This window comes from Pleurodeles waltl, chromosome 8 (genome assembly GCF_031143425.1).
Source record: "Pleurodeles waltl isolate 20211129_DDA chromosome 8, aPleWal1.hap1.20221129, whole genome shotgun sequence".
Lineage (NCBI taxonomy): Eukaryota > Metazoa > Chordata > Amphibia > Caudata > Salamandridae > Pleurodeles > Pleurodeles waltl.
The window spans coordinates 1,492,873,487-1,492,900,633 of NC_090447.1; the positions used below are offsets into that span (position 1 = coordinate 1,492,873,487).

Below are 27,147 nucleotides of genomic sequence, written 5' to 3' on the forward strand. Positions count from 1 at the left end.
GGAAGGAGCCTTATTTCTGATCCAACCTTATGATACCCCAGAGCATGCCATCTTTTACTTTTCTCATGTCTTCAACTCTTGCAAGCAAAGTTATTCTATTTTCGAGAAAGAATGACTAACCATGAAACAAGCCTTTGAAGAATGGAAACATGTTTCAATGGGAACTTGCGAATTCTTTGAAATAATGACTGACCATTGAAATCTCCAATTTCTCCATAATATGCAGTGGAGAAGCAATCAACAAGTGAGCTGACCCTTTTTTTTTCTATCAGTATGACTTGTTGACACCTTCATTGATGGCTCACATAATGTTGCCCCAGATGCCTTATCATATAAACATTTAAAAGGCTATCATCCAGAGGAGCCTATGTTTCTGTTGCCTAACTGAGTCTTTTGCGTGGTATCTTTTCGTCATAGAGTTTGAGGTTCTCGTGCAAGACTAGATCAAGAGGCCTAGTAAGAATTACACTCCAAGATGTTACTTTCTCATCATTCTAATATTTTCATCTTAATGCAGGCCTTATTAATTCCTTCTAAAGAGGTACTTGAAATGTGCTAGGACACAGAAGCATCAAATTTACATTATATCTGATGCTATACTCTCTTTGGTGGCCAACACTACATCATGACTTGAAAGGCCATTTTCAAGTCTGTTCTCTTTGTGCTCAGGTTAAGGCCAGATATGATAAACCTTTTGGTTATCTTCAACCTCTTGGATGAGGTTGGCCACCTGCTGCCAGTAGGGCAGCTCTTTGTCAGACTCTATGTTGAAAGGTATACTGTTCAACAGCTCCCAGGTGAAGAACCATCTACAAGTGATGGCGTCTTGGCACTCAGCTATCTAACAATCCCAGGGCATGCACAGAGCAGCATGACCAACTGCACCGAAGTGTCAGACACACCTCACAGTCACAAGTTTGTAATGGACCCAGCCATATTATACTCTGGCATACATCATCCTGACTGTATTGTGGATTTGCTTTTTTCCAGTGGGCGTCGCATTATCATGGTAATAGTTGATGTGTTCCATTACATGGGTGATTCATTCACAAGCTATAACAAGGCTGTATATCTTGATTTTGACAAAATTACCCCTACCAAAATGAAAACATCCACTACCAAAAGGTTCAGTCTTGGAATTTGTCATGACCCGCGTTCTAAAATCGGAGGTCAGGAAATTTGAGAGAAAAAGAGGATTCTAACAACTGCATTTCTCCATAAAACAGCTCTTAACTCCACCAAAGCAAGCAGTCTGCAAACTAATAACTCCAACACTCTAATAACCCCAACAAACTATTCAATATTGTTAACACAAACCAGCCTCCCAAACAAATAAACACCTATACACAATCCCAATACAAAGAATTTCTTGATTTTCTACAAGCAAAATAACTATCATCAGAAATTATATAATATCAGCAGACATCCCCCAACAAGAAGCATTATTGCTTTTACTACCTAACCAATGTAATTTAATTTCACCCCACTGACTGAAGAACAATTACTTTATGTCATTGAGGTACTGAACCTAACTAGCATCCCAGCCCGCATCTCCAAGAATAACTTCCTACTCTTTAGCAAACTCTGGTGTCAACATATTAACCAGTCGCCAATAGAGGTGCTCTTCCCAGATCCCCTCAAAACTGGACAGATTAGTCCCCAAGTAAAGAAAATCCAGGCTGATCCCAACCAAATCTCTAATTCCTCGCCAGTGACCAATTAGCCACAGTTTGGCAAATTGTTTTACAAATACACGATGGAGTTTGTCTCTCATTCTGCACCTTTATGTCACTGCAACTTCCAGCTTTCTTTTGTTCTTCCTCACCCGCCAGCTCCCTTCAGCACTCCTTTCCTGACTATCTTACCAAACCCTTCATCACTTCTGGCTATCTTACTTCTTATTCTCATCTACTTTTTCTTCAACACATATGTTCAACATCAGTGCACTTCCCAGAAGCATTCACTGTTGTATTTACGATTGAATTAAGTTATGGTTCAATGCAAGGATTGCTTGCATCTGCCTGTTGTTTGTTCTTTCTACTGCATGCGAACACCTTTTGGTATATGGCGTTTTATCAAAATAATCATAAATAAATACATTTTGCTGCTTCTTGTGTATGAACATTGAATACATGTTTGTCAAATATTTTGTTTTTGATAATTTTGAACAGTATAGAGTTGCGTAGGACTCATTCTTTCTATTAAAAAAATACTCAGTATGATGTATATCAGGACTGTCCAATGTTGGTCCACAAGGGGAGGATCCACGTTAGAGTATCAGGATAACCACTGGCTATGTAAATGTTTTCTATTTAGATTCAATGTATATAAATGTGTTCCATGTGGGGGATAAGAAAATTTGTAATGGACCCAGCCATATTATACCAATAAAAACACTATAAAGAGGTTATGTCAATGTGTCCAAGTGCATGTCCGGTAAGTGAGACCAGTCTATAGCTTATTGTAAGTACTTACCTTAGAGTGCATATCTGCATGTGTCTCTAGGGTGCTTATTACCACATTTTCTTTTTGAGGTGTTAATACTGTTCCTATAGCAGGTGAATGACATACGGTCCTGTGTAATTTCAGTCATTGGAGCTGCGGCTGCTATACGAAGTGGAAGACATTCTAACACCTGAACCCGACACAGTTTCTCCCTTTACTGACCCGTCCTCACAGAATCTTCCATTAAAGAACCAGAACCTGTCGGGAAGCGCGAACACAGTCTCTTGCGAAGGGCTGATGAAAGACAGTATCCCCTGCCTCAAGTAAGAATGTGTGTCTACTTTGAAATTTGCCATTTTTTCCATTTAAACTGCAGTACGTGGGTGTTGAGGTTCATCACCAATAGGCAATCATAGGCTGGCATCTTACAACACTAAATCTGGATATTGGAAGATGTAGCATGTATCTCTCTGCAATGAAAAGAAGTGTTGTGTATGGGTGTGCAAAATCACATCATTTGTATACAGTATTTCACAAATGTTTGTAACAAATTGCACAAAATTATGAAAATTGTGGTTTGCCAGTACCTTAAGTGAAAATCTCACACAAGGGAATAGCTCGCATAAAATGGTCTTGAAAAATTGCATGTTCCTGACCTAACTAGCAAGATACGCTATGCAGAAAGTAATCTTCAGTGGCTGAAAATTGCATGATCCACAAAATATGTAATTTCGGGAATTTGTCGCAACCTTCACAAATTTCACCACCCTAACTAAAATTTCACTCAGTCCTACATTTTTAATTTCAAGACTTATGTCATGATGCAAACAAGCCTTGAAGCTAGGCACAGGATAAGCTTTCATTACAAACCAGTCTTTAATTCAAAATGATGTTTGTTTTATCAATACAAAGAAAACAATTATTTGAATTAAGAATAGATTTTATCTGTGATAATGCTTATGTAATCCTGTCCTATCTGTGATAATACTTATTTAATCATTATGCAATCCTAGGTAATGAAAACTAAGTCACATGCTATTCATAGGAAGCTTTCAGAAGTGCATAACTGTATTCCTCAGTTATAAAAACGAAGTCACATGATATTCATCAGAAGCGTTCAGAAGTTCATAATTGTAATCCTTAGTTGTAAGAACTAAGTCACTTGATATTCACAGGAAGCTTTCAGAAGTACATAATGTTCCTACATATTTGATTGATTCCTAACATTGAAGTGCTTTGTAAAGAGCATTTTCAAGTATTCAGAGTTGTAGAAACATGTGTGATTCTTAAATCCCATTGAGAGGCCCTTCAAACTGTTTTACCTAACAACATACATACAGGATGAAGCATTGCAAGTTATGATCAGGCTAAGGCATACTGGATTAGGCTTATTGTAAGCTTTTAAACTTGGTTTGAATCTACCTGGGGCCTGCTTCTTATGAGTGTTCGGAATGTTTTGTGGAGTAAGTCCAATGCACACTGTCAATAGCCTGAAACAGGCGTAATCCTTGCTTAACACTGGGTGTTAAGGCAGTGCTACTGGTGTTCTTATTGTAAAGAGACTTTAAACAGTTTAGACTTGCTTCATTTACTTTGGCCATATCTCAGAAAGAATTTGAAGGTCTGGCAACAGATTGCAGAACAGGGGCATTATACATTTCAGATACACCCAACATACTCTGGATGCAGGTCATGAATTCCTTGTAGATGTCTATGAGGATGCCTAAAATGTTTGGCATCTCAAATCCTTCTAGAGCACAGATATTCATTTAAGACTGGAGATTGTTGAAGGTGAGAGGCATGCACTGACCTTTCAACATCTGTTGGCACATAGGATAGCCTAAAATGAGCCTGTTAGACAAATAGCAAGATTAGAGAAAGCTCGAAACTGCAATTAACTGCCAAGATGTAATGATGTAATGTAATCTTATGCTAGTAGGTCAATAATGGAATCCAAGATGGCATCCGTTTGGAGTTGCCGGACGTGCAAGCATCATGAAACAGACATAGACTAGCTATTTCATTATGATGTCATGTTACTCTTTAAAAATGGACGTCTGCATGTGACATTAGAGTATTTAATCCATGGTGAAGACTGAGGGTTGCGGGGGCAAAAACAATCTCACTGTCAGCATATAAGAGTGTATGAATTGATTAATAACAATCTGGTGGGGGGAGAATGTCCTTAAACTCTCTCACTTTAAAGGGAATCCATGCAGAAACAGAAAAAATAAAATAGGGACAAAAAGCACCCTGGCTGGTTTTAAACTATTGGGTGTTTTAATTTTTTATTTTCAGCCATTTCAGCCCCCATTAACACGCTGCTCCAGGTGCTTGAATGTAAAGCCATCAAAAACTTTAGACACTGTGATGACTACTGTGATGATGTAATACATTCTGGTGCTGGGCTGTGAGTAGGAACATTCTTAGAATGTTGATATTGGAAGTGTTGGGCAGATATTGTATGAACTGAAGATGCTCTGGATGTTAGCTGGCTGTGCTGCTCCACAACCGTGTAGCTTTTTACTAATAAACCAGTACTTATCTTCATCCCGTGGTCAGAGTACTTTCTACAGAGACCTGAAGGTATATTGAAGGCAGACAGTTTATGCCAGAGTCGGACAATATATCTGATAAAAAAAAATGGTTGCAAAAATGTATAATGAATTGTAAACAAGCTGGTCATGAGTCATAGTGATTTATCTTCCACTGAATGGACAATGGCTGTAATATTCCACAATAAACCAGTCTGCCTAAACCCAGCCTGTTCCTGTGTTGAATAAAGTCTACTTCTAGGCCCATAATACCAGTTATTCCAAGATACACTTCCCAAATATTTTACTCCTAGATCTATCATAGAGCAGTCATCCAAGAGTAGCAGGTCTGGAACCCATGTTATGGTAAGGAACCAAGGTAACTCCTATCCATGAGTCTGAAACAAACTAAACCAGATATAGAATAAGATTTAAAAAGAGGGATCAGGAATTCCAGACATGCAGGATTGCTTTCAAATGTGATACTGGAATCATATTCAGACATGTTACTGCAAAATATTGTACCTTCTTCACCTACAATGACATGAGTTCAGGTAATATTAAAATTAAAACATGTCTCAACAAAACAACAAAAAGTTCCTGTACCTTGAGTTTGTGTGAATAAACGTAAACCTCAAATAGCAAGGTTAAACATGCAGCCAATTCATTTTAATGAATAGGGACCATACTATTTTCCTTTTTTTATTCCTACACCTTATTTAACAATATGCCCACAATGTTTATAAATTCCCTTCTCTTACTGCAATTGGTAAAGAGGCCCATAATTGATTCTTTCTGATCATTTACAGCAACAATTTGCAATCTTCTCAATGGCAAGGCATTTTTATGTTACAATCAAATTTCTTGCTGCAACTGTTACACCTCACGCCTATCTGGAAACTTAATTCAGTTGTACATTTTTCTTAGGTCTTCATCTGTGGAGCTTTTAACTGTGGAAACTAACCTAAAGACCACAAATTCAAAGTCTTATTGTGCATTCAAACCTACATTAAGTACAGAGTTATACACAATTCCAGATAACAGCACTGTGAATGTGTCTTTTCCACTTTCAACTGTAGTCTCGAGTCCTTCCAAATTGCATTCAAAGCTGGCTTGACTTTTAGTTGGTATGCACAACCATCATGCCTTAAAAATAAATTAAAACAAAAGTTAGTCATGGTAAGTACATAATCAGTTTTAGTACCGTGCACCACACCTCTCTGGGTCATTTCCACTGGTCAATTTCTGAAGTACTAAGAGGTGACGTTTGTCTACCCTGCTAAACTTTAGGAACTCTGCATCCAGACGATTCCATGCATTCCCAGCTCAGTACCCTCATTTCTAAAGATCTCAGCCGAGGAGTGAAATCTGCACTGAAATCACCACATATAATACAACTACAAAAATCTTCCTTTGTTTTGACTTCAGTGATAATCTCAAAAACCTTTTGCAAATATTAATCACACATTTTACCTGGAGAATATATACTTTCAATATAATCAGTGAAAAAAAAATTCTCAAGATAAGGTCTAAAGCCTAACTGCCCACAGACATTTATTGTCTTTTTCTTTTGGAGCTGTTCAAACTCCTCTGCAATTCCAATTGTGAATAATATAGCTACTCCCCGCTTTGAAGATATTAGTCAAATCAACAGCTGGTTTGGAGATTACAACCTAATCTTTTAAATCAAACTAATTATGCTGCAGAGTTTCCTGCAGCCAAATTAGAGATGCTTTAACATGATTATTTTCATGAGTCCGAAGAGAAACCTGCTGCGTTCCATGAGTAAACTGCAAATTACTACTAAAATAATCATATTGCAGGCAACTTTTGTATGTGAGCTCAGAACAACAAATAGTCAGGGCCAAGTGTGCTGTTCCCCCTATTCCACTTCTCTTGGCTTCCAATTTTGTTGATCCAGAAAAATGAAAGACCTTCCCAGAGAGCCGGCTTGAATTTCCATTATATGGGCATCTTCAAAGAACTCACAAGAAACGTTAAATCATCTGGTTGGATAACAAAATAAGAGGCTCTAGGCTGTGATTGACATTTCATCCTTGGATCTAACACAGCACTGGACACAGGATCTGGAATACTATCTACATTTCCAGTTTGCACTAACCTGGTAATCTGGATCCAACAGAAGAGATGTTAATGAGGGTTAACAGCAGACCTAGAGAAAGGGGATTCGGACAAGAGACACTGGATATCATCACTCTGCCTATTTCATCCAACTGGGCTCAGCCTCCACAGCAAGACATTCATATCTAAAACAAGAAAGAACACTTTTAGTACTTCACCATTTAAATTCCAATTCACTGTTTCTAATATGGCAGATGATATACCTTGTGAAAAATCTCTGTATTTCTGACTCTATAATGGTGGTTGAAACTGTGGGACATCCTAAAGCTGAAATACGAATGACAGCTCTATACTAGATTAAAGGCAACACCTGAACTACAGTCCCTCTTTCCATATCAATAACTATCTTCAATGATTCATATCTAAGGTCCGTGCTCTGAATAATTCTTAATATAATATGTTCATCCTGTAACATACTGAATTCATACTTTCTGGACCATAATACCATATATGACTCAAAAGAAAACATAAATAAAATCTGTTCAAGTCGTAGATTCGTTTTGATCCTTTCGTTACTCTCATAGAATATTGAGTGCAAAGTTTAGAATTAATGTTCCTTGGAAGGACATCTTCAGTATTATTGTGCAGGTATCAAAATTCTCAATCCCTGATCCCCAAGTACTAGCCTAACACACTTCTCTGTTTCTAACAAATCTTATATAACTCCAGGTGTGGTGCTATGAGTTCCAAACTCCATGGTCTGACTGCAGCAACTATGCATCTTGATGACTTAGAATGCACTGAAATACGAGAAATATATAGTCAGATTATATAGGCCAGATTTACAAGGTCCTAGTGCCACTGGAGAGTCACTTTTTGTGACGCTCTGGGGGCGCTGTGCAGTGCGCCATATTTACAAGGCAGCTGTTAGAAATGGGGTCTTTGGTTGGCAGCCGGGTTACCTTCTGTCCAAGCAAGTACCCTCACTCTAGTCACCCTACTCACCCCTTTGGTAGCTTGGCACGACCAGGCAGGCTTAACTCAGAAACAATGTGTAAAGTATTTGTACCAGCACACACAGTAATTCAGTAAAAAAACACTACAAAATGGACACCACACTAGTTGAGAACAATAGGTAATATTTATCTAAATCAAACAAGACCAAAATGACAAAAATCCAACATACACAAGTCAAAATATGAATTTTCAAAAGAATAAGAGTCTTGCTTCATAGAAAACAATGGAAACGGTGATTTTACACAAAGTACCTGGTTGTGTCAAAAATAAAGCCGTACGGACGAGCGTGCATCGAAAAGTCAGCGATGCATCGATTCCTTACTTGTAAGTGAGGCCATGCGTCGTTTCTTCTCCGGTCGGGTCAGCGATACGTTGTTTTTCTCCCTCACAAGAGAGCGATGCATCGATTTCCAGGTGGGGCACATCGGATCCACGCAGGTTCACGATGACTTTGATGCCCAGGGACGACATGTGAGAAATCCGGTCGCACGATGTTAGAAAATCGGATTTACGTTGTTATCAGCAGCTGTAAGCGGGTGTTGACTCATCTCTCCAGCCGCAATGCGTCGATCTCCCAGCTGTGATGCAGGTGAGTGTCGATTTGTGCCGCAAAGCAGGTGGCACGTCATTTTTAAGCTGCTTTGCAGGTGGTGCATCAAAAATATCCCCTCACAGTGTTCTTTTCATGGTTTTCAGTCCTTGTTCTGCCAACTTCACTTCTCAAGAGCCCAAGGACTGGATAGGATACCACTTGGCACGGCAGGAGTCTCAGCAGAGAGTCCAGGTGCTGGCAGAGGAAGTCTTTGATGGCCCTGAGACTTCAAAACAGGAGGGTAGCTCAGTTCAAGCCCTTGATTCTTCTCAAGCAGGAATGCATAACAACGTCTAGTCTTTGTTCCCTTTCACAGGCACAAGCAGCAACTGCAGGATAGCCCAACAAAGCAGAGTCACAGGCAGGGGCAGCACTTCTCTTCAGCTCTTCTCCTTGGCAGAGGTTCCTCTTGTCCCAGAGGTAATCTAAAAGTCTGGGGTTTGGGGTTCACTACTTATTCCCCTTTCTGCCTTTGAAGTAGGCAGACTTCAAAGAAAAGTATCTGATGTTCACAAGATATTGCCTTGCCCAAGCCAGGCCCCAGACAGACACCAGGACATTGGAGACTGCATTGTGTGAGGGCAGGCACAGCCCATTCAGGTGTAAGTGACCACTCCTCTCTACACTCTTGCTCAGATGGCCCATCATGATATGCAGGATACTCCCTGGCTCCCTTTGTCTTTTTGTCTAGGGGGAGTCACAAGCAGCCCAACTGTCAAAGTGACCAAGACAGGGAATCCACAAACAGGCAGAGTCATAGAATGGTTTAAGCAAGAAAATTCACATTTTCTAAAAGTGGCATTTTCAAACTGACAATTCAAAAAACAACCTTATGTACGTTTAAATTGTGAGTTCAGAGACACCAAACTCCGTATTTCTCTCTGCTCCCAAAGAGAATCTCCACTTAAAAGTTATTTAAAGGCAGCCCCCATGTTAACCTATGAGAGAGATAGGTCTTGCAACTGTGAAAAACAAAATTGGCAGTATTTCCCTGTTAGGACATGTACAACACATCAGTGCATGTCCCACCTTTAGCATACACTGCACCCTGCCCATGGGGCCACCTAGGACCTACCTCAGGGTTGCCTTACATGTATAAAAAGGGAAGGTTTGGACATGGCAAGTGGGTACACTTGCCAGGCCGAACGGGCAGTTTAAAATTGCACACACAGACACTGCAGTGGCAGGTCTAAGCCATGTTTACAGGGCTACTCAGGTGGGTGTCACAACCAGTGCTGCAGGCCCACTAGTAGCATTTGATTTACAGGCCCTGGCACCTCTAGTGCACTTTACTAAGGACTTACTAGTAAATCAAATATGCCAATCATGGATAAACCACTCACACATGCATTTTACACAGGAGCACTTTCACTTTAGCACTGGTCAGCAGTGGTAAAGTGCCCAGAATACCAACAAAAATCAAAAACAGAGTCCAGCACACAGTACAAACCTGGGAAGCAGAAGTAAAAAGGACAGAGGAGACCACACCAACGATGCCAAGTCTATCAGCAGCGCTAAGCCACTTTTGGTGGCTTAACACCTCCTTGTAATATGGGCCCCTCTGCAGCAGGTTTCTGAGGCAGAGGGGTGTGCAGTGGGTGTTGCTGTGGGTGTCCCACTGCAACACCCGTTGCTTTTGACGCTGCCCCAGATTTACAAGAATTTGTAAATCTGTGGCAGCATCAAAAACTAATGTCACTCCAAGGGTGGCGTTAGCATGACGCAGGGAGGAGGAACACTTTTATTTCTCCTTGTTTTTGCTTCTTCCATGTGTGCTGCATTGTGCAGCCACATAGAAAGAGCATAAGGCCATGAATGAATGTTTATGTGCAGGAAGGCGCCCCTTCCTACACATAAACAATCATTCAAAAATGATGATTTGCAACTTCTATGTGTGCTGCATTGTGCAGCGCACATAGGAGTGCCAAATTACCATTGTAGATTCTTTAGGTGCAGGAAATGTTTGGCCTCAAATGAACTGTAATTTAAACCCTTCTTTAATGGTAAAGTCACATTTTAAATCACAATTCTGAACAAAATGCTACTTGGCATATAATGTTGTCATTTTCTTGCCATAACCATTTATCACATGACCCTGTTAAGATTTGTGTATTCCTCCCAGACAGTGCGACAGTAGAGCTTATGTGTGAGTAGGACGGGCCATCCTGACAGGGTAGCTGTGGGTGGAGCATTTCTGTGCCCCCTTACACTTCAATAGGGGCTGCCTCCCGCACACCTTGAGAAAACTAACACCAATGTTTTGCCACCCTAGACTTCTAGGGATCTTGGCATGGGATGGGGGAAATTTCCACACCCAGATGTCGGAGTAGCCTAGAAGTTTCTCCCACTTCAAAGGACGGCATTGGGTATAAATATTGGACCCTCAGACCAACACTTCCAAACACACCTAGACCTGTGGACATTATGGAAGATGGACTGCCTTGTTCCATAGAGGATTTTCTTACTTTTTTAGGCCTACCTTGTTCCCCAGTGAACTGCCCTGCTGCTTAAGGTCTACCTTGCTCTCCAGGGGACTGCCCTGCTGCTTAGGGCCTGCCCTGCTCTCCGAGAAGGAAGACTGGACCTGCTCCCTTCATCCCAGGCCCACCTAAGTGACACAAAGGGTCAGTTAACTGCCCTCTTTCTTGAGCTACAGGGACACAACAAGCTCCAGAAGCCTCTATGCAACTGCTTTGCTGACCTGCTGTAACCGGATATGCCAGGACCTACAACTGAACCTACGTGGACATTCAACTGGGCCTGCCTGAGCTCTGTTGAACTCTGCTAGAGTGAGCCCCTGGTCCACATGAGATGCCTTTTCAGGCCCTGGATCATTTTCTGGCATCAGAGTGCACTGTTCTGAAATCCTGAAGTTTTAGGTTCTTTATAACCCCAAATGGGCCTATTTGCACTGAGACTCTTCCGCCCCGACAACCGTCATCACAGAGCTCCAGTGAACCCAAGGCTTCATGCTACAGCAATCACCAGCGACGTCCGGCAACTCAAGATCTGCACTTCACACTACAGCAACGACAGCCTGCTGTAACCATGGAAGTGAAACTCCAGCAGTAACTGTCCGCTACACCCGACCGGATCTTCGCGCTACAGCAATGACTGCCTACAGTGACAGGCCTGTTCTTCATGCTACAGCGACAACCACCAACTTCCAACTCCTCATGGCCTCCTCCACCACAAACTGGACTTTTCATGCCAGGCTTTGAGAAGGAAACTTTTTCAGAAGGGACTAACCTGGTCCGGTGCTCAATTGCAGTCGGCATGGACTTGTGACTTTCCTCGGTCTAGCACGACCAAGTGACTGCAAGTGTCTCTTTGGTTTTTCAAGCGCTCTATCTACCTAAAACTCCGGTCCTACTGATTGGATTTTTGTCTTTCTGTTATAATTTTATTTATTACAATTCATTAATTTTTTTCTAAATTGGTTTGAAATTGTCCTTGTTTTGTGTTTCCACTTTATTACTGTTTGTGAGCTGCATAAATCCATAATACAGTACCTCTATGTTAAGCTTGACTTCTTTTGTGCCAAGCTATCAGAGGGTTATTCCCAGGTTAATTTAGTGACTTTTGTGGTACACCCTGACAAGAACTGTGGTTGTTGCTTGGGAAGGGTTTTTACCTCCCTTAATGGTCTCACCCCTGAGAATTAGCCAGAAGGTGCCCCAACAGTCCTGAGTGGATTTTGCAGATCACTTTTGGAAGGCACTGGATGAATGGGTGAAAGGCAGTGATGTGAGTGATTACAAAAAGCTTTACAACTTGATTGCCAGATAGCACATGTTCAGCTATTGATTTACAGAGCTGTGCCAACACCTAGTGAACAATAAGCTCACTGAACCCAGGGAGCTTTCTAAGGAGGCGGACCACGGGTTCAGCATCATGGGTCATAAGATGGTATCTGGGGTGGGAGGGTAAAGGGGTCAACAAGGTCCCCAATTAAAGGAAGAGGGGGAAGACAAATAAAAGTAATGAGCTCTCCAAAGGCTACAAAAACAGTTCTCAGGGGAATGATACCCAGTCCCAACCTGACCACAGAAGGAGTGAGTTTTCTGACAAGACATCAGGGAATGTCAACCCCACGTGCTATGAGTGCTATAGATATGGACATGTCAAGGGAAATGCTAGATGCCCCAAGAGGGCGCAGGAACCCCTTACTGGTGTAACGCTTGGGAGGAGATTGTCCCAGTTAGCATGAGGGGTAAAGCAGAGGTTACCCTAGTGTCCCCGGGTGACAAGGAGATGGTGCACAGAGCCCACATGCCTTCAAATACTTCCAAGTATAGGCAGTGGGTCACCATCAATGGGCAGAGGTTGGAGGCACTGAGGGACACAGGAGCCAGCATGGCAACCGTCTGATGTCATCTGGTGACCCCAAAGCAAGTAATCCCCAACACATTACATCAGGTTGTGCAAGCAGACAAATGTGAGAGTCACCAATCTGTGACTCTGGTTCCCTTTGATAGGGAGGGTGGGGTCTTAGGTTCCTTGAAAGTAGCTGTGAGTCCTGCCATGCATATAGATTGCCTGCTTGGGAATGACTTAGAGCACACCACTTGGAAGGGGGTGGAGCTCCATAACCACCTGTAGATGGTAGGGTTGCCTGATTGCTTGTGCCTGACCACAAGGCCCATTGCAGCCCAAGAGGGTGGTCAAGGATGCCAGAAGCCTGAGAAAATGGCCCAGGCAGCTGCCAAGAAGAGAAAGGGCAAGGGGTGTGCGAAATCAGCCCCTGAATCTCCGATGGTCTGGGAGGAGGCTGAGCCTGAGGGCGGCATTCTGGAACCTACAGGAGAGGACATTGATGCTCTGGGAGACCTGATTGAGCTAGATGGTTGTCAAGCAGAAGGTGAGCCCTTCAGGTAAGAGTTTGCAGAAATCAGAAGGCGTCCCCTACTCAAGAAGGGCCTGAGGTGGCAAGCTGAGGCCCAGACAGCTGGTGACGCCTCAAGAGATCACCTTATATTTTGGGAGAATGACCTCCTGTACAGTGAACCTAAGGTTCTTGAGCCTGGGGCACCCTGTGTGTTGGTGTCTTCCAACTGGTTTTGGCTCATGATATACCCCTGTGACAGGACACAGGGGCAGGACAGGGCTATTGCCAGATGTGTCACCCACTTTAATTGGCCCCTGATTGAGCTGACCTTATATTAATTCTGCAGGTCATGTCATACCTGCCAGGACAGTGGGAAGTCAGAGTCACTGGCATCCCCATTGAAAGGGTGGGCTCCAACATTGTTGGGCCCCTGGACTTCAAGACTGCCTTAGACAACAGGTCTTGGTGGACCATGCCACTAGGTATCCTGAAGCCATACCTCTGAGGAAGAGACCGCACCTGCAATGACCACGGTCCTCATGGGGATTTTTACCCTGAAGGGGTTCCAAAAGAAATAGGGGGTCATTCTGACCCTGGCGGTCATTGACCGCCAGCGCCAACGACCACAGAAGCACTGCCAACAGGCTGGCGGTGCTTCCTGGCCAATTCTGACCGCAGCGGTAAAGCCGCGGTCAGAAAAGGGAAACCGGCGGTTTCCCGCCGGTTTTCCCCTGGCCAAAGGAATACTCCATGGCGGCGCTGCAAGCAGCGCCGCCATGGGGATTCCGACCCCCTTCCCGCCAGCCTGTTTCTGGCGGTTTTTACCGCCAGAACCAGGCTGGCGGGAACGGGTGTCGTGGGGCCCCTGGGGGCCCCTGCACTGCCCATGCCCCTGGCATGGGCAGTGCAGGGGCCCCCTAACAGGGCCCCATTAAGATTTTCAGTGTCAGACACTGAAAATCGCGACGGGTGCAACTGCACCCGTCGCACCCCAGCAAATCCACCGGCTCCATTCGGAGCCGGCTTCATCTTTGCTGGGGCTTTCCCGCTGGGCCGGCGGGCGATCTTTTGAAGATCGCACGCCGGCCCAGCGGGAAAGTTAGAATGGTCCCCGCGGTCATTTGACCGCGGGGCGGTGTTTGGCCAGAATGACCCCCATAGTGTCTGACAGGGGTTCTAACTTATAAATTCACCTAACCCTGTCACCCTCAGATAAATGGGCTTACTGAGAGGTTCAACAAGACCTTGATTATGGACCTGCTGGAGCCCATGAGGTGGGACGTCCTATTTCCATGACTTCTTTTTGCATACAGGGAGGTGCCACAGAAAGGAGTTGGGTTTAGTCTCTTTGAACTCTTGAATGGCCACACTACTAGGGGAGCTCTCGGTCTTGTCAAGGAGGGGTGAGAGCAAACTCCCAAGAGTTAGCTCTCAGATTTGGCACTTCTGGAAGAAGACTGCTGAGAACCAGGAAGCCCACCAGGAGATAATGAAGCTCTGGCATAACCAGAAGGTCACTCTGGGCGAGTTTCAGCCTGACAAAAAAGTGTAGTGATGGAGCCTTTGGAGCCCAGGAACCTTACAATACCACTGGTCTGGGCCTTATTAGGTGAAGGAGAGAAAGAGGAAGGTCACCTACCTTGTTGACCTCAAGATCCCCAGGAACCCCTTAAGGGTCCTCCATGTTAACTGCCTCAAGTTCATCATGCTTCTGTTGACAGATGCTGGGATTGAAGAGAGTGAACCTCTCCCCGACCACCTAATGAGCAGGATAGGTCAGAGGAAGGTGTCACCCTTTCTCCTACTCTGACCTCAGATTAGCAGAGGGACTCTTGCCACTTGCTGGAAGTTTGTCTCCTTATTCTCCTGGGCTCACACATCAGTAGAGCCATGATATTGCCACTGGATACAGCATGCCTGTGAAGAATAAAATTTACAAGCCGTTTAATAAGGTGAGGAAGAGTATCAAAGAGAAAGTGTCCAAGATGCTGGAATTGGGGATAGTCATACACTTCAATAGCACTTGGCCCAGCCCAGTGGTTCTTATACCCAAAGCCACCCCACTGTGTGCTGCCCCAGGTATCAGGTTCTGTGTGGACTATAGGGGGCTCAATTCAGTTACAAAAACTGATGCTCACCCTATCCCTGAGCTGACCCGCCCAGAGATTAGTTGGGAGCTGCAAAGTTCCTAGGTACCATTGATTTAACATCTGGGTACAGAGGGAGCTAAGGAGAGGTCTTCGTCCACCACCCCAGAGAACTACTACTTCCAATTCAGAATGATGCCTTTTGTGTTAAGGAATACCCCTGCCACATTTCAGAGGTTGGTATGGGTGGAGATGGAGGCTTTAAGTGCTGCCCACTTAGATGACATTGCTGTCTTTAGTTCCAGCTGGGAGGATCACCTGTTCCACCTACATGAAGTCCTTTGAGGCCTGCAGCAGGCAGGCCTGACTATCAAGCCCAGCAAGTGCCAGATAAGGCATGGATCAATGTGCAGCCCCTCTAAACCAAGATTGAGACTTTCCTGGCTTGGGTTCCCTGGGATCCCCTCAATACTCAGACTAAGGTGAGGGCCTTCCTGGGCCTCACAGAATAACACAGGATGTTTGTCAAGGTATATGGCACCATTACTACCCACATGACTGAGCTGCCCTTTGACAAGCAGCTTAAAAAGGTGATCTGGTCAAAAGCCTACCAGAGAGTCTTTAACACCCTGAAGGAAGCCATGTGTACAGCATGGCATAGGGGTTGTGCTCTCACAGCTGAATAAAGAAGTCCTAAATCACCCTGTAGCCTTCATCGGTAGTTGTTGATGCCCTTGTAACAAACGAGAAGTAAAGCTGAAAGAGAAGCCTTTCCTGTGGTCTGAGCTCTGAAGAAGTTGAGACCATACATGTTTGGGACTGACTTCCAGATTCAGACAGTCCACAGGCCCCTCAGATGTCTCATGAAAATGAGAGATAAGAACTCCAAACTGTTTAGATGGTCTACAGGGAAACACCACCCTGGGTCTGCCCACTCCAATGCTGATGGCCTATCCAGGTTCTTCAGTCGTAGTGATGGGAACTCCCATGAGGGTGGGTAGTTTGTTTTTGACTGTGGGGGGACATGTTAGACCTGACATACTTGGTCTAGTCTTCCCCCAAACCTTTTGCCTATACTCCTCTTGTTTTCTGAGTTTGTTTTTATTGGCATTAGGACCCTGTGCCCTTTACCGGGTGGTACAAAACCTTTTCCTTGCCCGCATTCTTGGGAAAGAAAAAGACACAGAATTGCTCCCTCCCAGCAGGAGTAAAAGAAAAGTTCTCCCGGAGGATGGGATCAATGCAGCTCTTGCTACATCCGGGATGGGTGCAGGCAGGGGAGCCGCCAGGGCTGCAAAGGCCATGGGTCTTCCCCTGGAGCCCCCAATGAGGGACCTGCTGTGGGGTGCTCCAGGTGGGCGCTGCGGCACCCCCCTTAATAAAGTTTTTTTTTAAGATGCTGCTACTGCAGGAGCAGGGACGCAGTGGGGCCACAGGGACTCTGGGGCTCCTCCCTCTGCCCCTAACAAAAATAATGGTGTGGGTGCCCCGGGTGGGCACCAGGGAACCCCAGAATTAAATATTGCAATTCTATTTATATAGTGCTTACTACTGCTGATCAGTGCTTGTCAGTGAGTAGCACGCTACTCCAGAACCCAAATAATTAGTGGTGGATTAGGATACGGAAATATAAATTGTTAATTTAAGCGGTTCACATGTGAGTCTGTTAGTTTGAATGACAAGGATGCAGGAGGAATAGAGGAGGGAAGATAGTGCTATTTGAGAGTTCATATTAGTTAGATGAGGTTTTTATTGAGTCAAAGGATGGATTGAGGAAGGAATAGTCTAAAAATAGTTATTTTGGCGATCATAATAGTAAAATGAGGCTTGGAGTGATAGAGGAGGGAAGAGTCCAGAAAAGATCTTAGGGAGATCATACTAGTAGAATGAGGTTTGGGATGAGTCAGAGAGTGGAGGTTGCGGATATATTGCGAGAAGTATAGAATGAGACATAGGGTAGTGCATTGGAGGGCGTTGAATATTTTTTTTTCTTTCTTTCTACAGTAGGAGTAAAGTAATACATTTATACATACAACACTACGTACACATGGCGTACATGTATAAGAAAAATAATAATGAGATAAAATTGTATTGCATAATGTTCCATAGGTGCAAGTATGGATAGATAATTGGAAATTCAGACTTTCAGGTGTTTCTGTACATAAAAGCAAATTGATTTTTGTATTTTTTTCTATTTTTTATTTGTACGCTTTCCTCAATATTTCAATAACAAGGCACTTATAAATCAAATTATAATCATGTTTACATACTGTGATAGATAAATAAGATAAACAGAGACCCATAAGCATCTAATCAAATAACTTATATGAAAACTATGCAGTGGCCTGAAAACATGTTTTTTTTCATACATCTGTTTATTGAGAGTAGTGTAGTCAAGAAATAACCACATACAGCAATAGATAAAAAGGTGGATAAACATCAAAGGCAAAACAATAGCAGATACAACATATAACTGCGCCACGTATCATAAAGTAATAAACCTGCAGGAGATGCAGATGACAAGTAAATGACAAATAAATTAAACATAAATCAGGGGGGCAACAACCCAATCACCAGAGTCTAATGTGTTATAGTGAGACAGCGTAAGGACTTGACCCCGAGAGGAGTCTAAACACTCCCGGTGAATCGAACCCATGGTGGACAAATCGGCTCACAGCATGCGCGAACGGGGCCATTGTGTAAGACCGGGTATCGGTCCATGTGGGGAGGACATGCTCGTCGCCGGGAGGCACACTCAGGGAATGCGTGGGCACCCAGGTGGGGCATGGTGGACCAGAGTGCAGGGGGGGGCCTAGAAACTATTTAAAAGGAGATGGAGGTAGTCTCAGAGCCTTCAGGGCGTGTGTCATTTTTGGCTTCAATGAGTACTATGAATGCATCCCAAATTTCATAACCACCATCTGATAGACCCCTTGAGTGTAGGAGTCGTAAGGTTTGTGCTTCTGCCTGGGACCGCTGAAGCAAGTCCCACAGCCACATTGTGTGTGTGGAGGCATGTGGGGCCTTCCAATGAGTTGCTATAAGGCGTTTAAACGTGATGTAAGCCAAGTCCACATATCTATGGAGATGTTTGTCTCTCTTCGGGCGATGACGCTGCCCCAGCAAGCAGGACTCTGGGGAAGGAGTCAAGGCATGATCAGTGATTTCCGCTATTGTAGTGGTGATATGACCCCACACCTCTGTAAGTGGCGGGCAGTCCCAGACCATGTGGTAAAAGACTGCTAATGGGTTTGCACATCGGGGCATGAGGCGTCTGAAGCGGGGAACATGCGTTTGATGCGAGAGGGAGACAAGTAAGTGTGGTGCAGATAATTAAACTGGATATAGCGAAGTCTGGAATTGTGTGAGACATGCCTAACGGAAGCAAGTGCAGCGTTCCAAGCTGCTTGCGACAGGGGAGAAGGGAGCACTGCATCCCAGCGGGCACGCGCTCGCTCCACGCCGGACAGGCCTCCGGCAGTAGCCCATTGTATATCTGTGTGATCACTTTTTGGGTGCCCTTGAAGGAAAGAATCACTGTGAGGATTTGTGATGTCTGTGATACGTCATCCCCCGAGACCCAAGTGAGGCGCAGTAAGTGACGTATCGATCAGTATGTCAGAAAGGCTCCTGCAGGTATCCCTGTGGTTTCAACCAGTTCATTGAACGTCAGCAGTGTAGCCTCCTAATAGAAGTCGCCCACGTTCACGAGCCCCGCCTCCAGCCAAGGGGCAATTTTGTGGTGCATCAGTAGATCGCGGGCTCGAGGTAATTGCAGCAGTGGGATCAACGATGAGTATAGTATTTGAGGGCCCTTACCGTGTACATATCGTACCCAGCATATTTTAACAACGTCTAGTATGATATGACTCTGAGGTGCAGGACATGTTCTATCCAATAACCAAGCCAACGGCGGAGTCAGGGCAAGGGAGTCCATCGGCACCTCCCTCTCAGCTAAGCACTGGACCCCCAGCCAGCAAGTTGGCCACTGCAATTGAGCAGCAGCATAATATAGTTTGAGGTTAGGCATACCCAGACCCCCATTATCCTGTGTGTTTTGTGTCATGGTTAACGCTACACGATGTCTGTTCATCCCCCAGAGCAGGTCGGTTAGAATGCTCCTGCAGGGACTTAAAAAGTGAGCGAGGTAGAACCACCGGCAGTGTCGCAAAATGATATAATAGCCTAGGGAGGATGAGCATTTTGGCTATGGCCACTCTGCCCATAGGCGACAAAGGGAGAGAACCCCAGAAGGGAAGAGAGCATCTTATTGAACAAATTACTTTGTCTGTATTGCCCTCCCTGATGTCCTCCATGGTGGGATAAACCTGAATTCCCAGATACTTGAAGGTGGTGTGGCACCAAGACAATTGGTACACCTGTAGGTCTGGTTAAAGATCCGGGGGACAGGTATTAAGGGGAATATGCAGGATTTAGATCAGTTGACTCGGAGTCCAGATATTACAGCAAATGAGTCAAGTACCTCCATGACCCCGGGCATGGAGAACCTATGGTCTCGTAGGTTGATCAGAGCATCATCTGTGTATAAAGATATAATATGGAATGTATGTAATTCCTGGAGCCCCATTGGTGCAAGGGGTTCTATGGCAATGGCAAACAAAAGTGGAGAGAGCAGGCAACCCTGTCTAGTGCCCCTGTGTATGGGGAAGGGGAGAGAAATAATCTGCTCAGTTTTAACCCGAGCCAGAGGATTAGAATATAAGGTAGTGATCCATGTTACAAACCCCTCACTGAATCTCATGGCGCTCAGGGTTTTAATGAAGTAATCCCAGATAAGAGTATCAAACGCCTTCTTGATATCCAATGATACAGCTACTCCCCGATGATAGGTCCCTGAGTTATTATGCAATATTCGAAGCAATCGCCTGATGTTCTGGAAAGTGTTCCTGCCCGGGACAAATCTGGACTGATCTTCATGGATCAGCTGCGGAATAAATGGGAGGAGTCTGTTGGCCAGAATCTTCCCCAGTACTTTACAGTCTGTATTTAACAGAGAGAGCGGTCGATATGACCTGACATCTAGGGGATAACGGCCAGCCTTCGGAAACACTGCTATCAAGGCCTTGCGTAGTGAGCCGGGTAGTTGTCTGCGATCGTTTGCCTCATTAAACATATCTAGCATGGGCTGCAGGAGATGTCTTGCCTGTGCCACATAATATTCAATTGGCAGGCCATCCGTGCCAGGAGCCTTGTTTCGGGCCATTTGGGAAAGTGCAAGACGCAGCTCCTCCATACTAATGGGGCCGTCCAGTGCGGCTGCCCCCTCCGGTTGTATGCACCGCAGGGGGAGAGAGTCCAGGAAAGCGGAACTCACCCTGATGAGGGAGAGGGGGTGGGGGTGCATACAGTCCCTGATAATAGACATAAAACGGTTCATTTATTGCTGCCTGGGTGTTTACTATCACGCCCGACTTCAACCTTATAGCCCAAATGGATGAATGGCGGGGGCTATCGCAGACCAGCCAAGCCAGCAGCCATCCAGATCTGTCCCCCTCCGCATATTGTTGTGTCATGTAGTGTCTGTAATCGTGTCTGTGTAGGCGGTCATCGGCCTTCCTGTATCTGGTCCGCAAGGAGCGAAGCTCCTCTGGGGGCACCTCACCCCTGGCGACGGCAGTCTCGACCGATCGCATACTCAACTCTAACTCTGTCAGTTCTCTGACCAACGTCTGCCGGACCCCCACAAAGACAGCCATGCAATGACCTTGCACCACCACTTTATGTGTGTCCCATTCTGTAGCACTGAGCGCTGTCGTGTTAGTATTATGTGTGAAATACGTGGTTAAAAATGTGGCGAGCTCTGCGTGAAAAGGGGGGTGCCTCGACCTGTAAGCGCCATGTAGATACCCGTGCGTTTGGACAGCCCCAACCTAAAACCACCTTCAATGGACAGTGATCGGACACAGTGTGTGCAAGGTAACCAGAGCAGAGAACCCTGTGGATCACCGCTGGCGGCACTAATATAAGGTCTCTTCTAGTGTGGAGGGCATGGACAGTGGAGTAAAAGGAATATTCATGATCAGTGGGATGTCCCATATGCCACAGGTCACATAGATTATTTGTTGCCCTCCAGACCTCAAACTCATGAGAAGTGTGCCTCCTAGGTGCGGTCGGAAGTGGGGGGAAGGAACGGTCCGCATGGACGTCAGGAACACAGTTAAAGTCACCTCCCCATAAACTCTCTCCCACGGGGTTCTGAAGCAACCCTGCAGACATCGTATACAAGAAGCCACCCTGGTTAGAATTGGGCGCATATAATGCAACCAGGGACAGTGGAGCACTGTCTAGACAGCCCTTGATAACTACATATCTACCGTCAGGGTCCACTTGTGTGTGGTCGACCGCATTAGGCATTCCAGGGGCGATCCAGACTGCCACACCGCGGGCAAAGGATTATGAGGTGGTACCAAAGGTCTGGCTCTTCCAGCTAGCACGCACTCTCCCAAGGGTGGCCTCCGATAAGTGTGTCTCCTGCAGCATAGCGATATGCACTAAGTTTTGCCGCAAGTAAGCATAAATGTGCTGTCTCTTGCATGGGTGGCCATACTCCTGACGTTCCATGTAATCACGTTATAGCATAATATTTGTGTTTTCAACAGAGTGGCCATGTCCTTATGAAAATATGATAGTGTGGGAGACCCCAGAGGACCGGCCCACCCTCAACCCAGCAGGACTCGGCTGTGCCCGCCCCAGGAAAGTGTTCCGGATCCACTTGTTATGTCCGCGCCCTCCCTACTATTTCACGTAGAATAATTAGTGGCAATAACAAAACAAGCCCAACAAAACAAAAAAAGGAGAACCCAAGCAGGCCCAACAGAGGAACAACATCTTGATCTATGAACAACATAAGAACAAGGTCAAAACTTAGCCTGACAGCAGGCGTGGGGAACAACTGGTCCATACGGAGTGGGGCTCATGGGGGAAAACCAGGCAGCCAGTTCCGTGCACCCGGCCCATCAAATGTCAGCCCAAGGCGTGTCGCCTCCTGGAACCACCTCATTCCTTGGCAGGCAGCTCTGAGAGGCAATACTAGCCTCCAGCGACCCGCTAAGATCGGGCCTGTTCCGAGCAGCTGGGTTGACTAAGGGAGTTACTTCTGGGATTGCGGTTGTTGGGTAGGTTCCAGGCAGCGGACATCTCACCACTACTGAGTGACGTCCAGCAAATGGCTAGCCCAAGGAACCTGTTCTCCTAGGAAGGAGGGTTGTTCACCGATTCAGGTTCCCACTTTTTGTAGCATGTGATGTAAGTTGCTTTTTGTCCTTTATCTTTCAGGGAAGGACTCATTTTGTAGCTTAGGAATTTAGTTTGGTCCTGATGAAGCGCCATTAGATCCAGACAGACTGTTTCAGGCGCGAAACATTTTTACCTTTCATAGCTAGAGGGAGAGTGTCCTAGTCTAGCTTTTTGCCCTTTTTTTAGAGTGGTGGTACATTGTTCTCTGTCCACTCTTGAGTGTTATTAATCTTGGCCAAGATCCCCGTTGTCCTAATTTAAACTGAATTTGTGTTGAGGTTCTTGAGACAATTTTATCCCTCTTTTTTCCTGCTCTTTCTTTCAGCAGACTTACTTCATTCTTATTGGATTTCATCACGGCACATACTCTTTTTCAAAAAAGATCTCTGGCAAGAGCCCCCTGGTGTGGCCCGTCAGACATTGCCGTGCCAGTCTGACGAGGAGCTAGCCCTATGAAGAAGCATGACATCTAATGAATGTGTGAGGGCTCTTGCTTCTAAAAATAGAAGTGTCTTTAAAACCTGTGCCCTATTTTTTCAATCTTTTTTCTGTTAAGGAACAGTGTCCTCTTTTGATTGTTTGATATATGTTAGGGAGGCTGTACACTGGACCTGATAGAATCTCCCTGTCCCTTTTTTGTTTTGTTTAACTAAGGGAGCCTCCAAGTCGCACACCCAGACAACACTAAAAGCCTGACTCAGAGATCATCCGCAGATCTGGGGGTGAGCATCGGACCACCTGGGCAGCTCCCAGAGTCGGAGCGGTCTCCCTGATCATTGTCCATGACTTTGGGCTCTCGCAGGACAGTAAATGGGTTGGAAACAAACTGCGAAATCTCAAGCAGCAAGCGAGAACAGTCCGCCACCGCCTGGGCTGGTGAGGGTCCGGTTCTTGACCTTATCCAGTGTGGCCCCCTGGAGGGAATGTCTGGCGCTCCTCTGAGTCCCCCGATTCTGTTGGTTGAGCCAGCCCCTTAGCATAAAGCCAAGTCCAGGCGTCTTCCGAGGAGGGCGTACTGTATGTTGTGCTCACGGAGGCGTTGTTTCACCTGGTAGAAGGAGCCATGTTTCTTTTGGATTTCAGCGGTAAAGTCAGGATAGGCAGAAATGAGAGCATTTTCAACTTCCTGCGGACCCTCTTTTCGGGAAAGCTGTAACACCAGGTCCCCGTCCCGGTAATTAAGTAGGCGGGCAATCAATGGGTGGGGGGCACCCCCGGCAGAGGGGGCCTGCCCGGCACCCGATGCACCCGTTCCATCAAATTTTGGGGGGGAATTTTGTCCTGTAGGACCGTCGCAGAAAGCCATTGCTCCAGAAATAATTCTGCGTTTGGGCCCTCCGCCCGCTCCGGGAAGCCGACCAGGTGGATGTTTTTATGCCGCAATCTCCCTTCTGCGTCTTGGTGTGTCTACCTCCTCAGGTAAGCAGAGCATTTTTTCTTGGAGTTCCTACATGGCTGGGTGCCACTCAGCCACCACTTTCTCTGTCTCTGTGACTCTCTCAGACAACGTGCGGTGATCCGCTCTCAAAGGGTTAACATCTAGTGACACTGCGTCGTTCTTTGATTCCAGGGTGTTTTTAGTGTCCAATATGGCCTGCAGCACCTTGTCAAACTGCGATGTGTGTATGTGTAATGTGGCATCCATTTTCTGTAAGGCCTGGCATGTCACGTCCGGGCTCGCAGATGGTGCGTCTGGTGTAGTCATGGTCGCCGCTGGCGGCTGGGCAGGCCTCAGCTTGCCCATTCGAACTCCAAACACCAGAGCTCTACCCTGGATGGAAGGCTCTACTATTAACACTCCAAATAACACGGTGTGGACCGCACGCGCCTAGTGAGGCGGAAGCAAGCAATCCCGGGTGAGTTAAGGAGCTCGGCAGGGGCCCCGGATTCTCGTGGTGGCACACACTCGTATTGGGCCGTGGCGCTCAATCCGCAGCTCGGACTAATTGGCAGATCTTTGTGGGGGCTTACCTCAGCTCCTTTGGAGAGACATAAGAACAACGTAAGCCCATGGGGTCGTCAAGGGAACCGGACCGCGACCGGACTGCGATCCCTCAGTCGGGCCCATCAAAAGTTCACAATGGCCCAGGAGCCGCACCTCCAAAGCGCCAAGTGCTGCGGTGTCCGTAGGGTCCCCATAAAGTGGGCAGTAGGTGCCGACAATCAACTGACCAGGAGCAGCCAGCTCCGCTCTCGCCGGGGTCAGTGCCCGCCGCGGCCCGAGCAGTGCCGCCGAGGCCCACTTCCGTCGTCCGAGATCACAGGCCATCCAGGCACTAAGACACGTGCTTCTCCTGTCACCGGCCCCCAAATCATAATCGTAGCCCAGAAAAGAGCAGCGGTCTATTGTCATATGTGCGGTGTGCACACCTTTTGTGGCCGGCTTGCTCTTTCGGGTCAGTGATCCATCCAGGTCATTGGAACGGAGTCAAAAACCTATCCCCTGTTTGTATGAAGGTTAGCAACCCTTGCAACCCATAAATGACCATGGTTTGACCAGGTGATGGTCCCATGTTCGCTGGAGGTGAGCTAGTGGAGGAGCCATGCCTAGTGATCATGCTAACTCCAAGTGAAGGGATTGCCCTCTTCCGTCCCCTCCACTTCTCCCTTACCACTCCCCACATCTCTGCTCCCCTACAGATGCTTCACTCCCCACCTACTGTCACTCACTTTAATCTTTGAAATTGACACATGGGTTACACCTCCAAGATATCCCTAAGGGTGACAGTGCCGCGCTAAACACATACTGATTGATTGATTGATGATTGATAATTCTGAGATGTAGAGGGCAAATCCATTTAGCAAATTCATCACAATTTGTTGAGTTTCCCAAATGACAGAAGTGGAAGAGGCCCCTGATGTACCTGTGGCCTTCCACACAGCTCAGCAGAAGAAGGCACTGAAGCAGGAGATTTCTGCATAAACATCCCTCTGAGAGCACACAGATGTCATGCTCTGGATAACATGCCGCATGGTACTTCCAGAGGGTGGAAGGCTGTAATTTAATGGTAATTGCAGCCTGTGCTGAGTGCCATGTTTGCTCTTGTTTTAGTGCATTCATAATTATCTTCATTCTTCTCAGCCTGCTCGGCTTTTCTCTGCCTGCATCTAATTTGATCGTGTTGTAGGTAAACATTTCAGATGTTTGTGTGTTTTGCTTCCCGGGAAATAGAGGTTTTTTGAAGCAAGTCAAAGGATTTTCGGCACACATTACAAGAACAACGCACAGAGGTGTGAACTCTTTCCTGAAGTATACATAGGCTGTTAATTTCACGGATAGCTGACTCGCGTTTCAGCACTTTGGATATATATTTGTTTTCATGTTCCTTACGCTTCTTTTCCATAATTGATGGACTATTCCAAGTTGCAACATTGATGAGCTGAGCTTGCTGAGTTCAGGCATCCTGGACCTCAAGGGGTAGGTCTTCCCGTCGGTTATGCCCCACTTTCATCCATCTGCAAGTACGTTCAGGGCCACTGGAATTATGTGGCGTGGAGGGTCAAATTATATGGTATGGATATGGTAAGGAAAGGCAAATTGTGCTGCGTAATGTGGCACCTTTTGTGATAGTAATAGTTCATTATTTTGTCATTTGTACACTTTCTAACAGTGACTGGTTGTTGGTTGCACCTCATTAGTACCAATTAAACACCCACATTTAGCAATAAGAAGGGACAAGTCAACCTTTGCAAAGGACCAGCTACTGTGGGGCAACAAGTGTTGCTGCATTTTTACTAACTTTTGTACCATTTCAGCCTGTAGTAATTTTTTTTTAAATCTACAGATTATGCAGGAGATGTGGCAAATGAAGCAAATTTCCAATTATGGAAAAAGCCGCACAGTCACATAATTTCAGTGGCCCTGACTATATTACACCCTCCTCGTTTCATCCAATTCCCATTAGAGAACGACATCTATTAGCGCAAGTCGCTTGGCTCTGAAACCAGGATGGTTTTATGGCATGTGTAGGATTTTTTATTTATTTTTAGAAAAACTGTGCATTATTAGCAACGTTAAAAATGTGGATTTATTTTGGAATTTATATGTATACACTGTAATGGTGATATTACATTTAAAAGGAATTTGCTATGACTTGTTAAAGTAAATTCTTCTGGCCAGACCTTAGTTAGGCCTTAACACCATCTTGTTCAAAATAGATGGGATCCTCTGCACATTTACTGTTTATTATTTCTACAACACACATGTAAACAAAGTCATGTTTGTTTACTTCCATTCACGTTGTCCTCTCTTTTCTTGAAGAAACTTTCTAACATGGACACCATGGTGGTTATTACAACTTTGGA

General features: G+C 45.5%; 1 protein-coding gene across 5 annotated transcripts in view; it reads left to right on the top strand.

The window, feature by feature from the left end:
- The window catches only part of STXBP5L (syntaxin binding protein 5L), a 1,301,131-nt gene that overhangs the window by 900,685 nt on the left and 373,299 nt on the right, over positions 1 to 27,147 (top strand). For all 5 annotated transcript variants that reach the window (XM_069202705.1, XM_069202706.1, XM_069202709.1 and 2 more), the window contains exon 16: positions 2,590 to 2,768. In XM_069202705.1, coding sequence (XP_069058806.1) covers positions 2,590 to 2,768 — 179 coding nt within the window. The remainder of the gene's footprint in view (positions 1 to 2,589; positions 2,769 to 27,147) is intronic.